This window comes from Varanus komodoensis, unplaced genomic scaffold (genome assembly GCF_004798865.1).
Source record: "Varanus komodoensis strain SLA01 unplaced genomic scaffold, ASM479886v1 scaffold1, whole genome shotgun sequence".
Lineage (NCBI taxonomy): Eukaryota > Metazoa > Chordata > Lepidosauria > Squamata > Varanidae > Varanus > Varanus komodoensis.
Window position 1 is genome coordinate 40687135 of NW_025335268.1, and position 26748 is coordinate 40713882.

General features: G+C 38.9%; 1 protein-coding gene across 1 annotated transcript in view; it reads right to left on the minus strand.

Moving 5' to 3' along the window:
- Positions 1–26748, minus strand: part of ADGB (androglobin) — a 94575-nt gene that overhangs the window by 66489 nt on the left and 1338 nt on the right. The window contains exons 2-12 of the mRNA XM_044423149.1: positions 18916–19093; positions 17131–17223; positions 14644–14715; positions 11838–12044; positions 10049–10188; positions 8200–8286; positions 6749–6948; positions 5444–5554; positions 3229–3323; positions 1056–1230; positions 151–241 (exon numbers count right to left, since the gene is read on the minus strand). Of these exons, the coding sequence (XP_044279084.1) occupies positions 151–241; positions 1056–1230; positions 3229–3323; positions 5444–5554; positions 6749–6948; positions 8200–8286; positions 10049–10188; positions 11838–12044; positions 14644–14715; positions 17131–17223; positions 18916–19093 (1449 nt within the window). The remainder of the gene's footprint in view (positions 1–150; positions 242–1055; positions 1231–3228; positions 3324–5443; positions 5555–6748; positions 6949–8199; positions 8287–10048; positions 10189–11837; positions 12045–14643; positions 14716–17130; positions 17224–18915; positions 19094–26748) is intronic.

Sequence of the window (26748 nt, forward strand, 5' to 3'; positions counted from 1 at the left end):
TATCCATGCCGGTTTCCTCCTTCTTGAGGATTGAATTCCACTATCAGAGTGCTCCATCAGAGAGTTTAGGGTTGCTTTCTTTTTGTCATATAAATTGCCACATGTCAATACAGAGTAAAATTCACTAAATTATTTGATTAATCTACTTACGTATCCCTTGGAATAGGTACTGGAGAAAGTCTGAAGCTCAAAAAAGGACTAGCAAGCTCAATAAACTGCTCAGGCTTCTTAATCACAGGCTCTAAAAGGTAAAGGAACAAAAAGAGCCATATCTATAATTAAAGAAACAAAACACATACAAAAGGTAATGGCCTCAGTCAGTCTGGAAAATACATGCTCTGGAAGGTGCGTGTGTGTAAATCATGCCTCTGATTTGGGGGAGGGGCAAAATGAAGGCATTCATCACTAAAAGAGGATGAAGATCTGCATTATACATGCATCTGCTGATTTATATGTATAGATGCAGATTTATTGCTATTATTTCCATTAGCCTCCAGCTTGCCCTCACAATTGGAAAGGGAAATGGGGCACAGAATTCCCACTGTCATTTCTAATAACAGAGATATTGGTGGGGATTTGTCTTCTTGCTAAATCTGAAGGGAAGTAGCCAATCCCTGTCTTAATTCCAATTAGAAGTATATTAAGGGATATTGGGACATACTAGTGGACTACCAAATATAATTTCAATAGGTAGGTGGGTTGAATGGGAGAAGGCAGTCCTTCAAACCCCAATGTCTTAAATGTTTAAGTTTTCCGGTGTGTCCTACACTATTTCTTTAACTTTTAAAATTACTGTGGCTTTAATTTTTTGGAAGACATAACCCATCTTGTGACTAGAACATGAAGAATAGTGGAAGCATTCCACAAACACCAAATAGTATCCATTTCATCACCAGATTAGGTCACTGATATACTATAAGCATTCTTTGTTTTCCCATATGATTATTTTGATCCTGATATGGAAGTCTGAGTAGCAACAATGAAATTAAGTTCAAATATTAAACACTGACTTATTGTTAGTTCGGAAATATAGCGCAGAGCCTTGAAAGCCAAACCTTGGGGTTCATCTGTCACAATAGTTTCCTTTTTCTGGCGGATAAGTTTCCAGCGAGGTACTGGTGGTGGTTTTGGAGGGGCTACAAGGGGACCTGACCTTATTCTGGTTAGCAGTGCAGGATGGCTATATATGTGGGAAAGACCATATTCCCGTAGCCTTTCAGAAGAATCAGCCTACAGAAAACACAAGTAGTCTCTTTTATATAAAAATATATGAAAACATTTTAAATTGGGCACAATTATAGAACATTAAGAATCTTAGAACTTGAAGAGCTCAGTCTAATCCTCTGCAACAGGAAACAAATATTTGAGCTGAGGCATGAAGATCCTTTTCCTATGCTCAGAACAAGCCTCAGTGCAAGGATATCCACAACTCAAGTAAAAGGGAATTATAGATGAATGTGAGCACAGTTAGGCAATCTTCAAATGCCACATTAATGCCCAGGATTGGGATATAAATAAATATTATTATATTCTACATTACATTATATCCCTTCTTCGTTCCACTTGAAAGGAATCCAAGGTGCCTTACAAACTTTTCCTCTCCATTTTATCCTCACAACAACTCTGTGAGGTAGGCAGGGCTAAAAGATCTCCTGAATCCCAGTCCCACACTCTTAACCACACCAACCCTCCAAATATTGAAATAGTAATAATAATTTTGAGTTGACAATTTTTCCTTAAATCTGGCTGCTCAGTCAATTACTCTATAGTCTATCTTTCAGTTATCATTCATAATCATGTACAACGTGGGCACGGTGCACTCCTACTTGTTGTAGTTGCTGGGGGAATCCTCTGATTCACAACTACAGCTTTCAGAAATGGACCATGCCCAAGAGTCACCCATGGCAAGAGATCTGGAGGATTCTGAGCCCTCTGGGAGATCACAGGAGGAAAGTTCTGCCTCTGTGGAATAATAATTGTCTCAAGAGACAAGCTGCTTTGAGAAGAAGGACTCAACTGCAAAGAAGGAATCTTCTAGAACAGTGGTTTTCAACCACCAGTCTGCAGACCCCTGCCGGTCCACAAGCGATTTCCTGCCAGTCTAAGAGGGGGCTGCATCCCACTCACTGCAGACCAGCACAGGGGCTGGCTGTGCTCCACCACCTCTTTCTCAGTTGGCATCGCATTTGCAGGGGTGTGCTGGTGCCAATGGGGGAGCCAAGGAAGGAAGAGACAGCTCAGTGGGAACCAACTGGGAGTCACGCTGTGCCAATTTCGGTATTCTACTTTTTTTGTTGGCATTTTTTGTTGCTTGGTTTCTGGTTGTTTTGGAGAATTTTCTTTTCCTTTTTTTTGGTATTGTGTTTGAAAACTAATACACAGAATACTGTATTATGTGTATGGTGCTTTTTGTTACTGCTTCAGCAGTCCCTGAGTTGGTTTCCCTGTTTTTGCCAATTCCCTGCTGTGAAATGGTTGAAAACCACTGCTCTAGACCAAGGCACTTTTCCAAAGTAGGATATTTGCCAGATGGCCTATAATACATTGTGTACTCTAAGTGGACCTTAGGAAGTTCTGGCTGTATAGGCCTTCCATCTCAGCAGTCCTGGAAAGACATTATTCTTTCACCTCTAGTGCCTTGTATGGTACTTTGTTTTCCAAACTTGGCTACAAGACAAGGCAAGAAAAATCTCTGGGCTACTGACCTTTGGGACTCCCATTTAACTTTGTTTCTGGTCTGTGTATCATACCATACTGCTTAACTGTGCTTTATAACCTTTGCTTGGATCTTTACCACTGCTATCTCGTAATTCCATTACAGATGGAAATATTTGTGCTTGATCATTTGCCTCTTGTGTTGCTTTATATTTTGGACAGCTGTGTAATTTGTTCATATGGTGAGTCTGATTCAGCCATAGAAGGACACCACAAGGGATGTCTCTTGTAACATTAGGTGGATCTCCTTGACAAAAATAAAGGTACTGTACAAGCTGGTCTTCCAGGTTTCCATACACTACTGCAGGATGCTTGGAAAATCAATGTTTGTGAAATATATGTTTTACCTTCACAGGTCAAGGTACTTTAGGTTGTTTTGCCTATACAAAGGCAAACAAATTGCCTACACATTAGCTCTTTTCAAAAGTATGTTTCTTGTTCTCAACTGATATGTCCCTTGGCTTCATATAGTCATCAGTTCATAATTAGAAGACAAAGTATACACATCCTTACCATTTTCTCTAATACAAATATTTTTTTTTCAGACACATACAGAGGCATATAGCAAGCGTATGCTACCATCTGTGGCTGCAGTGGTACTGCAGAACCTATAAAAAGAACCCATTAAATAGTTAAATGAAATAATGCTGTACATAACAACATATTAACACATAATATCTCTTTTTAGGTATTGTGTTGCTACAAAGGCAAGAAATGCCTATGAAACTAACTTTTTATGTTGCTTCACTTCAGCAACCCATTCTGAAATATATGTATTGAGCTACTTCCAAATAAGTGATTTTGTGGTATCAGTTGTATTTAAAGCCTTTCTCTTAAACTGCACACATTTAATTCAAGTTGAAAGTACAAAGGCATTGTGAATGGGATGGGTGGGAAGGGAGACATTTGATGACTACAGTAGTTAAAATCACACACACACTTTTCTTGTACTTAGGAAAAAGGAAAGAAATAAGAAAAAAGAAAAAAGCATTTCATGCAAGATATTGAACAAGTATTTTTTCTTCCATGCTTCTTTAATTTTCTTGTGCTTCTATTACTTTCCATGAATGAACACTACTAAGAATTATTTACTATTAAAATGTTATCCACCATAAATTTCATTTGCTTTCTCTAATGGCTAACCTTGTATAGCAAGTACAGGGTGGCAGAGGGAAATGGGAAATTTTCAATTGACATTCAATGCACGAATAAACACATTACAAAATATATTGTATGATGAAATGTATTGTACAGGAAAATGCAATTAATATCAATATTCACTCAATATTCATTTTATGTCTTGAAGATAACATCATGAAGGTGTTGTCCATTTCTCCGTACACATTCTGACAGCCTGTGGTGGAAATTCTGTATTGCTTGATGTAACATGTCAAGAAGAATGCCAGCAATTTCCTCTTCAGTCCTCCTTTTTATTTCAGAAATGGTTGCAGGACATGTGTGGCACACTTGGCTTTTAAGATGTCCCCACAGAAAAAATCACAGTGAGATCTGGGGATCTCAGAGGCCATCAAATGTCACCATTGTGTGAAATGACACACCTTCCAAGCAATCGCTGAATAGCTGCCATCAATTGTTGGCAGTATGCATAGGGGCTCCTTGCTGTTCAAACTGTTGAAACTTCAGGTTTGAGTTCCTGCACAATTTGCAATTTGTAGGGATGGAACTTCAACTAGTACAGTATTCATTGCATGCTTCATCGCCCCAAATGTAGCAATGATACGTGTTGTCGAATGGAGCAGCAAGGACCTCTCACGAGGGCAGCTCAAACAGCCTCAATATTCTCTGCTGTGCAGGCTGTTCGAACACCAATTGGGGACTTCTTTTTTAAGGCTGAACCCGTTTATTTGAAATGATGCATCCATGTTGTAATCGCATGAGCAGATGGAACACCATCATGTTGTCCTAACTGGTAACGATGCTGAAATTCCCTTTGCAGAACAGTCACACTATCACAGTTCTTATAAAAGGCTTTTGCAGGGAATGCTCGTTGCGCACCACTCCACTGCTCCATTATAACTAATGGCAAGGGGTTCTAAACGAGGTCGTGCTGGTTCCAAACAATTGCCGAAGCCCCAGGGTCACCAACTCCTAGGTGCAAAATTTCCCCTTTCCCTGCGCCACCCTGTATGAGGGAAGAGGGGAAAAAAGACTGCAGCACTGAAGAAGTGCTTGACAAGAGACTTCTACAGTCAGAAGTTGCTCTGCTGAGAATATATAATGGAGACATGAGTGGGGGAAAGAGGAAAGGGCAACTGGGACTTAAAGCATCATCAGTCTTTCTTAAGCAGAATGGAGAGGAAGTCCACAGAATGCCAGGTAGGCAAGCAGTGCTGGCCTCCCCATGGTCACTGATTCAAAGGGTAGCATGTGAACTAGTAATTAAGTTCAGCAAATCCAAAACATTAGTAATGTGTTAAAGATTACAATGCACGTAGTATATGTCTGAACTGGAAGTAAACTGCTACAAGCATAGAAATGTGGGTCAATATTGGCATGTCATCAGTTTGAATATACTGGTGAATTATTTTCTGACTGCTTTTGGCAGTCATTCCTGTTTCTTGTAGTCTTCCACAACATTCTGTGGGCTCATCTAGCTGAACAAAATGCTTCATTCATCAAGTGTGTGCTTTTATTAAGAGTTATGATCAATTCTGTGTACAATATTAAAATGAGTTGTTACATATATTTAGGAACATTTATACTTTACCATCAATAAACATCTGAATAGAACTTTGATATTCAGAAGACAATCGTCCTGACTTCATTTTATCCTTTTCACCATTTTTACTTCTCTTCTTTCCAAGAATATCTGACTTTTCTGTTAAAGAAAATAAATGAATGCATGAACATATGGGAAATCTGCAAGCTGGCCATGAGAACAATAGCACCCTCCTATTCATGCTTCCCAGCAATTGTTACTAAAAGGTTTAGTGCCTCTGACATTGGTAGTCATCAGCCACTGAACCTCCATGAATTTGTCTAATCCTTTTTAAAGCCTTCCAGGTTAGTGACCATCATTTGTGGCAGCAAATTCCATAGTTCATCTATGTGTTGTATCATTTGTTCTGAAGCTCCCACTGGATAGCTAATTTGGATGACCGATCAGTACAATTCACTTTTCTTCATTCCATTTTATATAACTTTGCACATACTCCACCCCCCTTTTTTAAATCTAAAAATTCCCAAATGCTGTAACCTTTCCTTGCAGGGAATTTGTTAAAGTTCTGAAAAGGAAAATCTACATAGTATTGCAAAGTTGGTCAATAAAAATTAATACAGAATAGGGCACATTTTTAGAAAGAATTCCAATTATAGTCCAACAAATGAACACATAATCTAGTGCACAGTTATTGCCATTTAAGTTCTACTGAAATCAATAAAGTTTAAGGTCACTGAGGTGTTCATGTTTAAGCTAAGTTCCTCTGTGTTCACAGGAGCTTAGTACTACAGGACTAGTGTTACTCCTTAATTCCACTTCAGTGGGAGTTAGATATACTTAATAATAACCTGAAATTTTGAGTTCAAGTTCCACCTCCCTGTAATATCTTTTCAGCACTGGCATTTGACTACCTAGAAGTATTTAATATTACTTGAATACATAGAAAGAAGAAAAGACATAAAATGTATCTCTGAATACAGAGGATCTTTTTAATGCTTAGGTGGCTGTCCAATAGCTTTTAGGATATGGAGAAGGTTCTCCTCTGCCATTGGGAACGAGCGCCACCAGCAGTGAGTGTGTTGTGTTGTTCACTCCAGGAAACCTTGTTTGTGTGTACAGATAGCTCTATGATAAAAGGTCTACCATCAGTAATGTCATCAGTAATGACAGCATGAACCTGAAAGCCCTAAAATGAAAATGCGCAAGGGCAGGGTAAGGGCACAGTGGTTGTAGCCTTGCATCCACTGGATCTAAAGTCTTTTGTTCATGAGAGAAGCCAATGATCTGCCACTCCACCCCTTCCACACACACACTTTTAAGTGCATAACATTTGGAGTTTCTATAATTTCATACCTTTGCTTGTTTTCTCAGCCTTTTCTGGCTTCTCTGGCTGTTTAATTATAGGAATAGTATCATTTTTGATCTCAGAGCTTTTTAGATCTTTTTTTGTATCTTGGAGTGATGCTTCAGCTTCAGGTGGTACTTCTTCTGGTAACTTAAACTCTGGCACTACATCTTTTAAGAATTCCCAAACTTTATCTAAATATCCAGATCTTTAAAAAATAAGCAAAATCATTTTAAAACACAATTGCCTGCTGTTAATTTACTGCAAATATAATGTTTGTTTTTGTGACCTGTGGAAGTCCAACTATATTTTATTATTACTTAAATGGTATGGTTATAAGTAGAATCATTATAATGACTTGACAGCATGTCTTCTAGTATAATCCAGGTATGTACATAACCTTGGAAAAGAAAGGAAAGCATGGAAGATACTTCATTTTTTCTAGGATACTGAGGCAGGGAGGGGAAGCAAGTGAACACAAGAACTATATTAATTTTAAACAAAAAGGAACATAAGAGAAGCTGTGTTGGATCAGACCAAAGCTCCATCTAGTCCAGCACTCTGTATGCACAGTGGCTAAACAGCTCCTCATAAGAGGTAGCACAGCCAGTAAGGCTGGAAGCCACAGATAGCCTCCTCCCTCATGAATTTGTCCAGTCCCCTTTTAAATCCATCCAAATTGCTGGCCATCACCACTTCCTGTGGCAATGAATCCCATAGAAACAGAGCGAGTCATAAGGGGCCTCCTGCTCCAGCCAGCTCCACCCATGACACAATTTAACTATAAGTTGTGTGAAGAAGTATTTCTTTTTAATCTGTCCCAAACGTCCCACCAATCAGCTTCATTGGATGACCCTGGGTTTTAGTGCTATGGGAAAGAGAGAAAAATGTCTCCCTCTCCATTTTCTCTAGAGTCTACACCATATATTATTTTAAACACCTCTAACATGTCTCACCTTACTTGCCTTTTTCTAAGTTAAACAGTTGTTGTAGCCCCTCATAGTGGAGTTGCTCCAGCCCCCAATCAAATTTGTTGCCCTTCTCTGTACTTTTTCTACCGCAAAAATGTCATTTTTCAGGTAAGGCAACCAGGTGGCTAAGGCAAGCATAAAGAGCTTCAGCAGTCATAGCTTTACAAGTGAGTGGAGAGCAGGCAGACAGGAACAGTATGGTTGGGTTGGATCCAAAGTTCATAAAAGCCATTGATTACAATGGAAATCACTAAGTCTTTTCCAACCAATTAAAATGACTTCAGTAACAACATGCCTCAAAAGTTCTGATTTTCAAAGATAGAAAGCACTTGAATTTTTTTTAAAAAACACTTTCACAGAACTGATTTTGATTGCTTTGAAAGTGTGAGTGCTTAAAACTAGTTTTTCCCCAAAAGCCTGATGAATCAAGTACACGTACACACACACACACACACACACACACACACAATGGAACACCTTATACTTACTGGAGAGGAATAATTTCTGGTATCCATCCAGTAAGGGCATGTAAAACTGTGAATTCCCCCATTTCTCTTTTTCCTATTTCATTTATACTATAAAAAAGCAAATATGCATATAAGTACACCAATATGATATTACAATTTTAATTCTATATCTATATTTACCAATAGCACATTCCCAGATTGCTGTATTTCACCGATTCATATTTACTTGCAAGTAATACTTGCATACTCAAAAATAGCTAAAAGGCAATGTATCTCTTTTCCTATCTTTCTAGAAACAAGAGATTGCAACATGCAGTATTTAGTAACTTAGGTTGTCACAGTTCTAAAGAAATTAGAGTGAAAAATAGGGCCAAAGTCTTCCTCTTGGAAATACGAGCTGCTGCAAGTTAATGCACAGACTTACATATAACAAATTTCACGGTGGTCTTGTTAGTCAGCAGCTGTAAAAACAAGAGTTTTAAGGTACCCGAGAAATAGAAAGATTTATATTAAGGCATATATATTGTGCATATTGGCTCTAGTACACAAAACATATGCCATAATAAACCTGTTCATATTTTTGTTTCAACTTAAGCATACATGATGTTAGACTGCCAGTCTACATTCTCTCAGTCTAATTCTGCAGCTGTAACAACTATTTTTATTCAATGCCTTCATGCTGTTGTCAGAATATTTGCCTCCAGTCTATGTAATTCATCCTGTGCCACCAAAATAAGAATTACACCCAAATATTGTGTAATTAAGAACACAATAAGGGAATTATTGATCAACAGGGGTAGATATGCAAGGTGGCAAGACCACTCTTGGTTATTGCCCTCCCAATCACTAACACGATGTCAAGATACACAGTGATACTCATAACATGTACTAACCCTAACACCATGAATATTTCCCAACTTTTCATTCATTTCCTTGCTTTGGAGACCTTGAACTGAACAAAACGGAGACTGGGGCTTTTGCATCTCCTTCTTCCTATTGAAGCTGCACATGAACCCCTAAAAGCCACTTCTAAAGCTTAAGAGACCTTGCAAGAACAATATTCAATGTGTTATGTGCAGGTCTGGTGTGACCTCTTTCACTGCCTAAAGCAAAAGAACTTGTTGTACCACTACACTACCTCTCTCTCTGCCACCACCAGTCTTGGGGTACCTGCGAACTTTCTTTTACTGATGCATTCAAGCTTTCTGGACTGGAGCTGGCAGTGACAGGGAAGGAGGACTGCATGGTGGTGACAGCAGGGACCTCCAATCTCATGGCTTTGGGTGCTTTCAAGATCTCACCACATGGCCAAGATATAATGAGGTGTCATCCCTGAGCTAAGATCTCACAAGAGCCCTAGAGCATCACAGCAACAGAGGGCTGGCAGCTTCTCTGAAGAGTACCACTGGCTGCCTTCTCACTGTGGCAAATGCCACTGTGGAACATAGGTTGGTGGGCTTTCTACCCAGTGGAGGTCAGTAGACTCTCCAGGCTGGGTCTCTGACTGGAGCAGGGAGTGATGCAACTTGCCCTCTTCTAGCTCCTCCAGCTTATGTGGGCACCTCACCCTTCTTCATGAGTGGACTGGTTCTGGGCATGTGAAGCCTATATGTGTCAAAGTAGGAAATCAGGCACCCGTTCCTGACAGAAGCCTGAGAGATCAAAGTCAATCTTTATTGTTCATTAGTGCAAATATGCACTGGCTTCTACTGCATCTAAGGTTATTTCTTTGATTATTACAAGATTCATAAAGTACATTACCAGTACACTAATTCATAGAAAACAAGCATTCACTCAGTATGGAGTTTTGCTGCTTTATTGCTCTATTTCGATCTCATAATTGAAAAAGAGGAAAACTTAGAGAACATACTCATTATTTGCTAGTTTAATTATGGCTTTAGATAATATCAGCGGCCAAAGTTCAATTTCACATGTTGTAACTGGAAGCAGCATGTAATTGTCTTCATTGAAAGGTATACTATCATCTACAATGATCTTTCGCCAGCAACCCTATAAAAGAGAAAGGGGGATGGCAATGAAAAAGTGAGGTGCTATAGAAATCTGTGTGACCATCCAATAACTTGACCCTTATTATAGATAGTGTTAATAGATAAGGAAAACAAACTTGAAAGAGTGGTAGATTTTATCAGACAAGAATACAACTAGTACTTTGACCATGATTTGCAAAGCATCAGTGAACTATCCCTCAATTTACACAGGCCTTTTGCTAAGGGAAGAATATGCTTTTAAGAACTAAAATGACTAATTGGAACACTCTCATGTTATAAAAGCATAAGGACAAAAATAGTCTGTCATTATCATTCTCATAGTTATGTACTAGAAAGTAGTGCTGGTGGGATATTGCTACTGAGCAACAATCTAGGAGGACAAGTGGGGCTCTGTTGCTATTGGAAGTTAGTGCTGGCTGATGGATGGCAGGGAGCTGGGCTGGATATATACCTGTATATATGCTGGAAGGCAGTGTTTGGTAAGTTTCCAATAGTTCTTAATGCAAGGTGATAATATTCTATCTTTCACCACTTTGCATTTAAAATTCCGGCTCAGGGACTGTTGTGTTGTGTGAATGTGGATATGGGAGTATTGAACAACTTTTGCATAACCCATAATCTGTTCTAGGGTTATGTTTAGCCTTCACGTGACCATGCTTGCCAGACTGTCATGGCATGACAACACCTGAGTAGGGTTTGGATATGCAAGATGGTGCCCCCACATGCTCTGCAAATTCAGTGGGATAAATAAGCCATGGTGGAGGATGCTGTGTCATGCAAGGCAGTCCAATGTCACTGGGCTGAGTGGATGCCGCTTCCAGCTACCCTTCAGTTGCTGCTATTGTGATATGTGCACTACACAACCTTAGCCTGCCCTTGTCTCTCTTGCACAGACCTCCTCCCACCACACAGGCTTCAGTGGCCGTATCCAGGCAGTACAATCCAATTGCGCCATCTACTTGCACTGCTACTATAGTGTGGAACCTACTACTGAAGTCTATTTCCAGCAAGAGATAAAAACTTGTTCCCTTCAAAACATATGAGACCTGAAAAACAGAAAGCTGTATGCGTGCCTTGAGTGTGACGGTTGAGGGCTATTTCAGCTGCCTACAGGCCTTCATACAAAGTACATTTTGATATTTTCTTTCTAGTAATGGGTCATAAGCTTCTTTTTTTGGTTGAGCACAATGGAATGTCTCTGGGGACTAAGGGCCAATCATGGTTCCCTGAACTATGTATATAACATATACAAACACTTATAGATGATGATGATGATGATGCAATCATGATGTCAGCAAACACCTTAGGTAAACTTAGTCCACAGGACATAGACTCATTATTTTTATAAACTTGCTCAGGTGAAGCATACATAAATAATGCATATACCTACTTAGTATTAGGAAGCTCTTTTTGATACTCAGAATTAGACAGAAAGTTGCAGTGGTGCAAGTTTTTCTGCATGTTAAATTCAGCCCTTACTTTATTTAAGTAAAAACCACATTCTAATAGTAAAATAATTTCTTAACAATAGCCACCATTCACTAATTTGGAAGTGGATGGATTGTGTTATAGGGAAAAAATGTCCTATACAATTTAATAAAAAATTATATGAAAAGCTAATTCAAATTAAAAAGGAAGAAAAGTACGTACCATCCAGTACAATTTTACCACATATTTTCCATAGCTGTTATACAATGGCATATGTCCCTTGACAGCTTTGCATAATGAATATATATGTTCCCATGGTTTCCACAAAAGTGGAGGTACTTCATTGGCTGCTTTAGCATCAGCACTTTGACCGCTTGCATTATACAGTCTCCAAACAGCATAGATTTCACTTATTATCCATCTCATCAGCTAAAACAAGGTTTGGGAGGATGTTGGAGGAAATAATAAAGGTTTGTTGAGCTCTGTCCACAATCTGTAATTTCAAGTTCTTCTGCATAATGAAATACACAATGGCAATTAACAAGAAACAAAGTTCTACACAGAGAAGTAAGGAAGGCAAATCCTCACAATCTAAGTCTGGCTGAACAAGTCTTTACATGTAGAAATTAAATAGTTCAGATTAAAATGAGCAAGTTTGGCTAGACAGGAAGGGAATCAATTTAAGAGCATTTGGAAACAGAAGGCAGAAGATACAATCTTCACCTCTATTATAATATAAATCATTATAATATAAAGATTTTACTAAGAACGATACATCTCAATATGTGAGTGCACAGTTGTAATAAAGTTTTGCATGGTTAAGGAATGATCTTATGGTCCCTGGTCATTGTCTGAAAGGCCATAGGATAGCTATGGTGCCCAGCTCTTACCTCAGAGCTAACTGGCACGGAAAGAACAGGACCAGCTGCTCCCTGAGGTTAAGAAAGTGAGCTTGGAGAAGGGTAATAGAGGCATTTGAGGGAATGGGAAAGGAAGAAAAGAGAGCCTCCAGAATATGAGGTATCAGAAAGCCACTCCAGCCTCCTTTCCTCCTCCACTGAAACTCTGTTGCTAGACAGCCCAAAACACCCATCTAGCAAAACTGCAGACAGAACAGGAAGGAAAAGATTGGTTTTGTTCTTGCTTCTGCTCTGCATTCAATGAGTGTGAACCTCCAAATTCATCTCCATGGGACTGCACCCTTCATATTTTGTTTTGGTATGTTTAATATAATGTTTTAAAGAGGCTTTTAATATGACAAGCGTATCTTAGTGTATGTGTGTGTTTTTTTCTAAAGTTCTACATTTTTAAATTGTATAAATCTTTTGTAAGACTAGATTATTGTATTATGAACATTTACAAATGTTTAAAGTGTTTATTAAAAATTTTAAAAATGAAGAGAGCAATCCTATGGTCCACAAGCAGCACCCGAGCAACCATAAGATGGTGATGATTTACTCCTCTGAATGGATCTTCCCCAAGCCCCTCCTCCAGCCAGCATGGGAAGTTTATCCATTGCAACACTGGAAGAATGGGAAGTAGGTGCCTTGGAGAAAGGCCAGAGGACAGACAAGGTAGAGGCTATGGATCCCCCAGGTTCAAAAGCCTCTCAGTGTAGTCCCTGACCCCAGAAGTGTGGGAGGATCAGAAAGACTCAGTGAAACCATCTAATATAAAAGTGCTATTCTGCTATTTCAGAAAGGCTGAAAAAAGTCTTGCTGTTGCTTCCTTCTTACTGACAAGATGCTGGATTCTCAGAACACTTTGCCATCAGAACATGGGGCATTTATTTGACAGGTCTGTTCCCCAGGCGTGCAAAAATGTCAGCAGAAAATGTTTTTCCAGTCTATTGGCCTACCTCCTGCATCATTAGACTGTAGGAAATGGCAAATCTGAGAAAACTGGAAAATCAAACACAATCATTCTAAAGTAGCAGGAATGATTGATTAGCAGAACAGTACCATAATGAAGAAGGAGCAGAGCCCCACATTATTGCTTTGGAGTTCAGATTACTCCTGTACCATGAGTGTGTCACCACATAATTGATCACTACTGCCAACCCTGAATGCATTATTTTGAATTTTGCTTATTTTAAATGTTTTGATCCTGCTTTACCTTTAAAAAAAAAGTAGTTCAGAACTGCTTACAACAGCTTACAAAATCTAAAACCATGAGTGATAACACATTTTAATAAATTAAAAGTAGCAGCAAATATAAAAAACCAGGATTAACAGCAAATAATACAATTAAGCAATACAACCATTATATATGAAATACTTAAGGTTCTGTTAGAATCTAGTGACTAGACAGTGAAATGTTTAGTATGCATTTACCTTTGAACTGCAGCCAGTGAGACAAATTTTTAATCACTGTGGAGACAGTCACAAAGCTTGCACAGCTTAACATATGGGGGAAATAAGATTCCATTTTATGCTCTAACCCATTGATTGATTGAACAATATCTATTTCTTACCATGCTCAATCTATGGAGAAGCTCCCATCAATCTAGGGTACTATATACATACACCGCATGTAGTCTCATGTTCCATACCATTGAAAAATAGAGGCTATAGATCCAACAAGTTGGGGTTTAAAACTGTAGATACATAGACATGAAAGTCCTGCAAAAGGGACTGCCCCAAACCCACACACACATTTTTATTTTGGCTCTTAACATTTCTAGCCCTGAGCAGATGGGATATCCAACACATGGAAGTCAGGCACCGTGGTGGAAAGATAGTAGATAGTGGCTCACTCCTTTGACTAAGTTGTTCTTATCTTTCCTTTGACACGATTTATTTTAGCATTTTGTAACACAAAAACAAATTCCCATTTATTCTGCTTTTCAATAATGAACCAAGAGAGAGAGCCCATTGCTGCATTGCGTCCATGGTGCTGCATGAAGAAAGTTACTTCACCTTGCTACATGTTAGGGCTTGTCCTACCTCTTTTGAACAGGAAATAGCTTTTCCATTCATCTACACAAGTAATATGGTTTATTGTTTAATAAGTGCGATTATTCACATACCTCACTGCTCATTAAATGTTCATTGGCTGAAAAGAGGTCAAACCAAGTTTCATTCTTTACTATGACGGGCACCTAAAAAGGAGGCTTAATTATTTTCATAAACATATTTGTGAAAAATTATTAATGGCATTAGAAGTTGAACATTCTATTCACATTCTACAACATTTATTTTAAAAGAAAGGTAAGTGTTTTAAAAATCATGGTGAAACATTTGAAATAGATTATGAAACTGAACTAAATCATAAATGGGACATTAGTGGAATTGTCAAGGGGCAACAGAAAAGGCGGCCACGAGAGGTCGTTGAGGCCCATCGGTGAGGGTGTTCAAAGATAAGCTGGACATGCACATGGTGGGCATATCGTGCACATGGTGGGCATGTTGTGAGCGGAGCTGACTGGAGCCAGGGGTCAGACTAGATGGCCCGGGAGACCCCTTCTGACTCGCTCTGTTTCTATGTTTCTGAGTGGGCAAAAAGGTGGGAGACAGGCAAGAGATTTTTAAAGAGATGAAAAGGGAATATTAGAGACATCATTTTCCATGGCATACATGTTCCTTTCTTTTGTTCCACTGTTATACTTTGGCAAGTTGGGTTAAGGAAGCACTTCAAACAGCAGGAAAGAAAGCTTTGAACAGAGATGATAGTGGGATGATCATCCACACCACAGGCAACGACAGTTCTGTCATCCCACTTTGAACTCTCTGAAATAACATCTGTCCCCAATCTTTCATGAGACAGGAATAGTTTTCTTTCAGTCAAAAAGACTATCAAACTGATAGAAGATAATTGTTTTCAGTGTAGAATTTTCTGTGCATACATCTTCATTTAAAACATCTTACCTAGCATAAACAGCAAATGATTCTTCAATAATAAACAAAACTGGAGTCCTCCACTGAGCAGAACAAGGTTGGACTCGATGGCCTTATAGGCCCCTTCCAACTCTAGTATTTTATGAGTCTAAATAGAGAGTCTTGCAACAGATCAATGAGCCATACGGAAGGTGATGCAAAGAATGGTACTAGATTTATGGGTGGGAAAACTGCCTTTTAATTTAAATCACATTATGTTTCTGCAAAAATGTCCTTTGGGTGATCTTCAGATCTATTGAGGATATACTTGTTCTTGACTAAATTGCAAATCTGAGTCAGACTGCATTGTGTTATACCAAGCCTTTTGAGCACAATGAATCACAATCTAGTTTAGAAAGATACTGTACTGTGCTGAAGATCTACCAAGTAAACAGCCTATATTGCTAATCTTTGTCCACACCATGCATTTTCAGGTGTCAAAATATTCTTTTGAAATATTTTATTTGACTGTGTCCAACCTTTTAACCAAAAATAGCACTTGAAGAGGAATAGCTGCAGTTAAATTTCTGCATAGTAATAACAGAATGGAATGGAATCTCTTGCTAACTGGACAGAATTTCTTTTTAACACATTGGTTTAGGGGAAGGGGAACTTTCCTCACGCTCCAAAGTGAAATGGACGTGATATAGACAGGGTTTAGCTTCTATCATGAGCGTCTAATGCAAAAAGTTAGAGTGCAAAGGGAGTTAATGTGCTTAAGTTTCCAGTATATTGAGAAATGATGGGCATTAGTGGGTGAGTATGTTCTGTACTAGACCAGAAGATTCGGTTTGGACCCAATTCGGCAATTTAGGAAACAGACCAATTTGCCTGAAACTGATTCTGAAGCTGCCTGAACTGACTCAGGAGGATCAATTTGAATCTTAGTCTGAAGCTGACTGCTCATGCCTTATATTCTGGGAACTGCCATTGTGAGAGAGCCCAAAGCAAAAAGTGGGTGGGATCTACTGCCAGCCATGCACTGACAGATAACCACACAAAGAACCAATATCTAAAAACAATCCCATACACAAAACTCCATCCATTTTCATACATAACACACATACCTTCTCTCCCTCACACACATGTGCACACAATAGGCTCTATGCACTTTGCAGAAGGATCCCCACCACACACACACACACACACACACACACACCATCCTGGTTATTAGGCTTAGAAAAAAGCCCCTCAGTGGAGTTAGTGGGTAGATTAATCGTTCCCTCCCCAGCTGTGATGTTAACAAAGACTGGCTTCAATGGGGGATTTTACAAAAGCATAACTGATATATGAAGGGTGGCAAGAATGACCATGGGCCATATTAAAAGGCTCTGTGAGTTGTATCTGCCACACAGGTAGAAAATCTCTACCCATGATTCATGGTGCGGTACATTCAGAATGACCAGAAGCTCCAGTTTCAAACTTGGCATTATATGTTCTTAAAAACAATGAAATGGATAGTTCTGAGATGAATAGTATGACAGAAAAAATGCCACTAAAAGAAAAAAGCAGTGAAGAAAATTAAAAAGGAATTTAAAAGGCTTTGCCTGGCACTGAAAGGACAAATTAATACCATGTAAGTAATTAAATATATAATAACATCTTGGGTTTTTTTCTACTAATTTAAAAAGTATTCTTACCCTATTGATTAAAATTTCTTGAGGCCTTTTCCAGAAACTCACTTTTAAAGAAGGTGGAAGTTCAATTTTTCCTTCTGGATCTTCAAAGACATGCTGTATAAACCATTAATTTACAAAAATTAATATTTAATCCCATTATTGGTTGCATTCAAACGTAGCTATGCTTAGGGCAAACACACTAAAATCACTGCTTTTAGTCATGACTAACTGGTCCTGTTGATTTCAATACTTCTGTTCTTACAATGTCTGAATCCAGTCCTATATGTGTATACTTAATACATTCAACACAATTCAAAGGCAAGTGGATGATTTTCTAATCATGTCCTTTCTTAGAATCATGTCTAAAATATCAATTAGGCAAGTGCGAGGAATCCATTTGGAGGTAGGAATCTACGGGATTAGTTGGGCTTGGCTCCCCAGACTCTGGCCCGCTTTGCAGCAGCCCAGAGTCCAAATTCCTGACAAGAGCACTCGGTGTTTATGGTGCTTATGGTTTATGCAGGGATTCAACCTCATATGCTGCACAAGAAATGCACCTTTTCCTCATGTACTGGCAGTGGCAGCAGTGAGTGAGAAAGAAGGCTTATCACCAGGAATGGCAGCTTGTGGGCCTGTTTGCAGCACCCCTCTTCCCCACATGTGTATTGCTGCTGCTGCCGGCAAAAATGTGAAAGAAAGTTGGTCACTGGAAAGGGCACCTGGCAGAGCCTCTTTTTTGTGTGCACACTGCCACTGTCAGCAGCAGCAGACAGGGAGGAAGGTTGGTTGCGGTGAATGGTGTGCCCCTCTCCCCATGAACACCTCTTTCCCATACATGCCACTGCTGCCAGCAGACAGTGAGGAAGAAGATTGGTTGACAGGAAGGGCAGCTAGTGTGCCTACTCTCAGAACGCCTTTTCCACATCCTGCAGCCTTTTCTGACAAGGAAGGTTGCCAGTTGCACAACTGGGGGTCCATTAGCATTTGCTCAGTTCCTCTTGGCTTGGCTCACTGTACAGAACTAGGCCAAGCAAGAGAGAGAATCTGGGGACAGTAGAGGGACAGATTCCAACCCAAGCCTAATAGTGATCCATTGTAAACTGCAGAGCATTTGGCTCCAGTTTACACACCTAGACCCAGTTTACAGTGGCTATTTTATGCAAACTTGGTGAGTGTGGCTTATGCAAGGGTTAAAGAACACAGACGACAACACATGGGTCTGATTCAGTATCCAGTTGCTTCCTCTGTCTCTACAGTGGTTGGACTGGTCTCAAAATTTGTGGATTCTATGTTTAAATCTTATTGATTTAAATGCAAGATGTAGATATAACTACCTTTATCACTCCAGTGAAAATCAGTAGCACTTAAAAATGCTTAGCTTTGGCTAGATTCTACCTACATATTCACAAGATAATCAGAATAATGAAAAATCCATTTCATTCGTTCAGCACAATAAATATATTGCAACACTTTGCTTTTTCTTGATCATTGCCATATAACTCAAATTTACAAACTATGTCTATCTAACTACTTGAATTCATAAAATCTAGGTTCCATTGCCACTAGACTGGAAAAGTCAATTCTATGAAGCCCAGGAGTGAGCAGTACACCAGCAAAATTCTTAATCTGATCTGATGCTCAGTACAAGATGCAGACACTGCAGACTAGCACTCAATTGGTCTGGATACCTGGAGACTATGAAAGCTTTATACCTGCAGAATGTCAAGCTTTAAAAAGTGTGCTTAAGAAGATTTTTAAGTATTTAAAAATTCACATGTATAAGTGGATCTACTACAGCAAACTTACCAAAATAGGACTTCTTCCAGATTTATCTTTTTCCTTCCCACCTTTTCCTGCATCCCACTTTTCAGCATTGATGTCGGCTTCATTCCATTCGGGCCAGATGGGAAATCTTCCTCTTCTTGCTTCAGCAAAAGCACCCTGAGGGTTTACAACAGAGGTTGATCCAGAAAGGTACCAAAGGCTAAAATCAAATGTGCACATGAAAATAAGTTACATTTAGTATGAGTGTCGCCCAACAATAAACTTTCACATTTGCTTACTCTAATGTCAACTGATTTAATGTTTCTAAGTACAATGTATTTTACAGTGCTGAATTCCATGTATTACCTATCTACACAAATAAAACAGGAATGTGGTTAAGGCATGTATCACTTCAAGCAGTCTGCTGGGAATGGGCCTTGTGTCTGATACAAGAATCAAAATCCATCATAGATACATCCCAAAGTCATGGGATCCACAGTCACAGCAAAAAAGAATCTTTTGGCAAATTAAAAGTTAATTAATGTATTGTGACATTAGCTTTCATGGATTACAGTCCACTTCACCATGAGATGGGCAAAACATTCCTGATCCATCCAGTTAGCTTATTTTCCTTATTGGAAAGATGTATCTTGTGATTCACATTACCAAAAAAGAAAGCAGCAGCTAAATGGATAGACTCTCCTCAGCAACAGTTGTAAAAATCCCAGCTGAATGTTCTGGGTTTCAAGAATTTAAAGGGCTGTGGTTCCTGAAGTATGCTTCAAGGCATAAAACACAAAATGGAACCACATTTTTTTCTTGTTCAAATGGAAAATAACAAAGCTTTGGAATGATGAAACTAACCAAACACATCTCCACATGCAATAGAAAAATATCATTAGAAGCATAATAGAAATTGGGGCTAGTATAGCTCTTATTAAAACTAACGTTTTATTCATCTCAATCAACAAAGCAGTCATCACTAAGATCTTATAGATATGTATTTGGCAGGCATAGTCTGGTAGAGCTCAGGTAATCATGTTTAGAAAGTTTCTCATTCTTTTAGACTCTTTCTGCCCATGTTAAAATCTCATTCTACCTAGCTCTGGTCCATTATCTTAACATACATCTTTATACCTCAACATTTTGTACTTGCTGCTAAACATGACCTCATGAGGGCTTAATCATAATGGTTTACACCTAACTTCACAAACATCCTGGTGAAGGTCCATCTTTTCATGCAGTAATGAACTTTTTCTTTCCAAGTGTGGCAAGCTTCAGTGACCCAATTCCAACACCACTTTGCACTTAAAGCTAGTTTATAGCTTTAAGCAGTTTATAGCAGATGGTGAGTGGAGTCGGCTGGAGCCGGGGGTCAGACTAGATGGCCTGGGAGACCCCTTCTGTTTCTATGTTTCTATAATGTATATAGCCAGTCACCCCATAATTACAGTTAGTACACAGAGAATATATTTATTTATTTTATTACATTTGTTTAAAAGCCACCCGTTAGCAACATGTTCTCTGGGAGGCTACTATAATATAAAATAAACAAATAACATGAATAAAATAATACAATTAAAATATAATGAATAAACAAATAAAATAGGAAGGATGGACCAGATGGCATACTGGACACCTCCAAAGGCAGTACTGCCTTTATCAATATGCACATTATATTGCATACTGTATAACAATTAGATTTATAAAATACTATTCTCTGTTGGCATGGTTGCGGAGAAAGAGAAATGCGAACAGATTTGAAAGCAAAAAATAATATCTGACAATTATATCAATGCTTAAATGTATGCAAAATAAGTAAAGTGGCCATTGCTGATGATAATACATCCTAGTCAATTAACCTCTGTTGCTGTAAACACCATTTAATTATCTCAAATCCATAGGTAATAACGAAAAAAATATTTTGTGAACTAGGCCTTACTGCTATGTCAGTTCATGAAAAAACTGAGTTGTATGACATCCTAAAGACGAACTCATTTATTCTAAGATAAGATTTCACGAATATGGAAAAAATCCCATTCCTATGGTCAAGTTTGTATGCCACAATAAAACACCCCTGTGGGCTGGCTGGTTGTTTGCTTGCTTCCTGACCCACTTTTCTTTCCTCAGAATTCCAAGCACTATGCAGCTTGCTGTGGCTTCTCCTGCCTTTTCCTGGCATGTACTCCACAGACATTTGTAGACCAACCTCAAAAGTTTACTCTATTAATGAACATGTTTGAGCCCTGGGAGTTTTTCTATCTTGGGGAAGATTTGCACAAATTTAACCTTTTTAAAGTTTAACTTTTAGGGAGATTTGTACAAATTCTCTAAAATTCAGTGTGGGTATACAGGCCAAATATGCACAAATCTTTCTGGAGGTGAACAAAAATGGGGAGGAGTCAAAATGGAGGAGTAAATTGATTACTGTTATATTAAGATGTAATAGACAAGGAGTATCATTAGCAGGATCATAAGGAATGGTCAATAGAGTTTTTCATTACTCTTCCCAAGCAGTTCTCTTGTTGTTTTAAATATTGCATACTAAAGCAACTCTGTTAGAATCACAAATCACCAGAAGCAGCCTCTCCTCAGTCTTTTACTGAGTTAGGTAGGCTTTGTAATATAAAAATTGTTAGAAAGAAACATCTATCAAGTTAATGATCTCACTAACTGCTGAGATAGTTTTTGCCCATTGCCAGACTGTACTCCTTTCCTCCCTTCCCCTACAAACAAAGATGACTCTACCCTCAGGGAAGTTTGCGCTGCTTGTGGGCCAGACAGTGGGAATACCCGAATTTACTTAATTTGTTTGCCCACTTAACCTGACAATAATAAATAGGCTAATAAATCCATACCCTGCCTGCTCCAACTCTCCTTGTTTTATAGTATTTCCCTCTGAACCAGTGGCAGTCTGGTTCTTACCAGCTGCTTGACTAATCCCAGAGCTCATTAACTTTAACAATTCTGATTTGCTTTCTTTTACAACTTCAGATGCAGAGTCTGAAAATTCTAGCTTGGAATATTGTATTTTGGGAGAAGCAGGCCCAATCCCTACATTTATTTTTTCTCTATCCACACTTTTCCACAGTGCAAGTGCATACTAGTCATAACAGAATGCTAGCTATGTGTACGAGCTATCCATCCATCCATATCTCATATATGGTTTGTATGAAGCAAACTGTTCAAATTTCATCCTTGACTCTGGATCTTGTGATTTTTCTATTTTAAAGGTTCCTGTTTTAGATCTACTGCTTGTCCCCCACTTCGTCATCCTAATTCCTCCCATTGCACGTTGTAAGTCTCTGAGATATTTATGAATTTTAAGACTGGGGACAAAGTTTTATTATGACTAGCAACTGCCACATAGTGCTGAACGCTTGCTCTATCATCCTGTATGTTGAAATGTACCTAAGACTTGCTGCTTAATCCTACTTCAGGCTCTTCAAAATCCCAGATGTAAAAGAGCTGGGGGTGGGAGGAGATTGCAGATGCTATGGACACTATAGTCAAGTTCTGGGGGCTTCCTCCAATTGAGGGAGTCTCAGATGGTGCCAACAAGAAGGGCCTTTTCAGTGGTGGCCTCCCAGTTGTAGAACGAGTTCTCCACTGAAGCCCACCTGATGCCAACTTTATTATTTTTTGGTGCCAAGTAAAGACTGTTCTGTACTGCAGGGCATTTAATTAGTAACTGGGACCTGCTAGTTGTTAGATGGGGTTTAATATGGTCTTCTCAACTGATTTAGTTGCCTCTAGCTTTGTGGAAATAAAAAGAGCTACTCCCCTCCACTGTAGCTCTGCCCCTCTTTTCCATGACAAAAGATCATGTGTAATCAATCAGACAACCACCATTGAGTCCCAGAACCAAGTCTCTTGAAGTAAGATGGCATCATGTGAACTTAGATAGTTTATGAATTGAATGTTATATCTTTCAGATTCCCAACCAGAAATATTCCAGATGAGAAATTTAATGGTTGCATAAGGCACTGGACAAATCTATTTATTATTTATTTACTGTATTTCTATCTTAGTTTTCAGGCAATTATTGTCCCCCACAGTGTCAAATATCAATTAAAAGTGAAAAAGAGAGGTTCTGCAAGCAGGCTTATAACTAAAAAGGACAAAACACATTACTAATTAAACGTATTAGTTAGGGCCAGCAAGACTGCTATGTTGTCATCTGCTTTCAGATCTAAATAATGGCATGCTGACTAGTCCTACTTTTAAAAACTAACCCGCCCCCCAGAAGTTTTAATTGCATCAGACAGGCTGTAATCCTATATCCACTTACTTCCAAGTAGACATGTTAACTTTTCGATAACATGCATTTATTGAATTTATTGGCATAGGCCAACAAACTTTGAGAAAGAAACTGCCCTTTTTGCCTTGGGAAAACAAATTGCCTGAATATGTCTATAGAGATAAACAATTTTGCTTAAAAGATGAGAACACACTGCCATCAACTTCTTGATTCAAACTCACTATCTACAGTTCAGCAGAAGCTAAACTTAAATACTTTCTGACATCTGGTCCAGAAGGCTTAGCTGGTGGTTTGTTGAAGTAATAGAAAGATATGATGGCCTGACCTGTCATTCTGCTTTGGAAAAATCTTCATATATCCCTTAAGATCTTAATGATGTTAGAGGCTGACATACAATAACCTGACTAAAATCAATCTGAAAGCAATACCAGAATTTATTTTAGAAGCCAGTGATGCAAACTATTGGCAATAAAGAAACTGAGCTTGGAAAGATGCTGTTTTAATACAGGGAGTTCAAATAATGCTCTGTGTACATTAGTAGTTTGTATCTTGTAATCTTATTAGCATCATCCTTTAAACTTGGCTAAATAATACATTTTGCTCCACAAAAGCTAGTAGAGCCAAAGGTTTGAAGGCTGCCAGGAATGAGAAAGAGAGCCCCAAATGGCTACAGGAAAAACAATTCAGGACAAATCAAACCAGATGAAAGATAAAGTTTGACTGGAAATCTATGTCATGGTGCTGAAGTCAGCAAAGAGAAATTACTGCTCTGCCACTGCTGCATTTACACAGAATAGACAGGTGATTCTTTTCCATATTGTGTAGGCTTACTAAGATTATGCAGCAGGAACACCAGGGCAGTTACTAGCTCAGTTTGTCTGTCTGTCTGCTTGCTTAATTTCTATACTGCCCAATAGCCAAAACTTTCTGAACAGTTTATAGCAACATGGTTAGCTGTAACAATTGCCGTGAACAATTTGCTTCATTTTTTTGTTGATAAAATCACTCAAACCTGCCTTGATGTGGACTCCAATATGAGGGAGCTATGACTTTGGCAACTACTTGCCTAGCTGTGTTGGAATCTTTTCAGCTTATGGATCTTGAGGATGCAGACAGAATGTCTAGAGTGATGAGGGTTTATCCTTGTCCCTTCTGACTAATTAATCAGACATGGCAAGATGGTTGCCATGGTTAAGGCGGTAATGAGTGCCTCTTTGCAGCAAGGGATTTTCCCCTTTTGCTTAAAGCAGGCAGCAATAAGAACTTTCTGAAACTATGGCCCTCTAAAGTTAAATAACAAGCGATCAGTCTCAAATGTACCATTTCTAGCCGAGGTGATTTAAAAGATCCCTACTCCAAACTACTCTAATCATTAGGACTTATGAGAGTGAGACTGTTTTGTTCAAGGATAGACTAGACATGCATGTGGTGAGTATGTCGTGAGTGGGGGTCAGACTAGATGGCCCGGGAGTTCCCTTCTGACTCGCTCTGTTTCTATGCTTTGTGGGTGAAACAAGGATTTTCAGTTAAGAGCATGCATTTAAACACCCTTTCTTTAGTTTTTGGGTACGTTGTTAGTGAGGGCCTCCTCTCTTGCCTCCACCCTTTTGCTGTGTTCACTATTTTCTTCTGCATAGTCAGGATCTCAGTGGAATCCCTGCTTTAAGACTCATTTTAAAATATATTTTGCAACCAATTTGGTTTGGCCCTTGGATCCTCTAATAATGGCAAGCTTCTGTTTGGGCTCTGTACCATTGCTTTGGAGCATCTGCCTATATTGGAACAAAGAAAGCTATGCACACTATAGCCTTATATCTGAAAGCAATCGTCCTGTTTTTTATGTGTAACTAAAAGTTGGAAGAATGGGGGTAAGCCTGCATCCAATGAGAATATCCAGCTATTTCTGACCAACCAGGAAATGAGGTTCTGTGTGTTCCTGTTGCAAGGTAATTTATAACCACTGGCTACATGGTTTGCATGCAGTGCTGCCCTTATCCGAGCAGAATAGACAGTGCTGATGAATCAAATGCCTCTGCAGCTTATTGTGTGCTCCCCAAATCTACTTTAGAGGTTTGGAGTCAGTCTGAAGTAAATGGGGCTGTGTGGGAAACAACAAGTGGGGAGTGAAGAAGGGAAAGTCTAGTTGCACAAACAAAAATTCAGTTGCAATGAGAGGAAAGCTCCCACCGACACCACAGAAGCTTTTTTCCAAATGCAGATAGTATGTATGAGGGGGCACTATTCCAATCAGGACCACAACAGAGATAAACAATTAAAGCCTGCCTCCACACACACTGTGGCTCCTTTCCAGCTTTACCCCCACCTATACTCCACCCACTGTTCTAGCTATTCTTTCAAAGATTTTTAAGATCTTTCCTCAAACAGAAGTGTGTAACATATGTCATGCCCAGCTTGGAGTTAAGGGGCTCACCACATGACATTTTTTGGCAACCATGGTGTTTCTCAATTTGTGCTCTCAGCTGTGTTGCCCCTAAGTGAGACAGTAGTGTGACTGCTGGCACTATATGCTGAAATGATTCCCTTCTGAAACAGTCTAAGCTGAAGTTATGAGTGTTGAAAGCAAGCTTGTGCTGAGCTTAGCAGGTGATGTCAGCAGTCACAGAAGCTATTTACCTTGGAGCAGCATGGATGAAAGTCAGATCACGCTGACCAAAATTCCTAGCCACCAATTCATAGGTTCATAGGGACCAAAAAATCCTATGAACCAAATTTAAATAAAACAAAATGCAAAACAAAATCTTGTTAAGCTGAAAGAACCTACAACCATAATTGAATGTGGCAGAAAATCTTAGTCATTATGAAAGGCCTTTTGCTTAATATGACTAATATGTCAATTTTGTATGGGCAATACCAGGGAAATGTAAACACTGAAAATGAACAAGGACAATCCAGTGATAATCCTGTTTATAATGAACATTGTGCAGTGAACAATTTTGTATTTAAAAATACCAGGAAACTTTAGATAGTAAAACAAAACCAAGCACTATTCAACATGCTCAGCAATTAGTGGTTCCAAATCAGCTGATGACCATGACTGAAAAAGGTAAATTTGGTAAACCCAACCCCTTTCCCATTAGCATATATGGCAGAGGTGCTAGGATTTGAATTTTCTTGATATACCTGGAAAAACTTATTTTCCTGAGGCATATGGGCTAAATGAGGTTTTAACAATCTTCTGTTAAATTCCTTTGTAAGTCTGACATCTTGTTTGTAACACAGTAACTCCACTGAACATAGAGAGAATGCAGTTTGTACACTTTGAGGAAAATATTCTATCTTTCCAGCATGAATTTGAGTTTAGTGCTTGTACACATTCTTGGGAGCTTTCTGATTTAGTAACTTATTTAATTTCCGACTAGCAAGAAAGAGATCTAATGGAAGAAATGAAAAAGACTGGCTATCTCCACTGACATTAACATATTGGAACAAATCAACAACAAAGATGGTATTAACCACAGATTTTGAAAGTCAGTCTATTTCTATGTGACATAATAAAGTCTCAGATGGATCCATTTTTAAAAGCCCCCTGCTTGGTATAAAAACTCATCCAGTGATATCTAGGAACAGATGTGCCTTCTCTCCTTCTAGCTTAT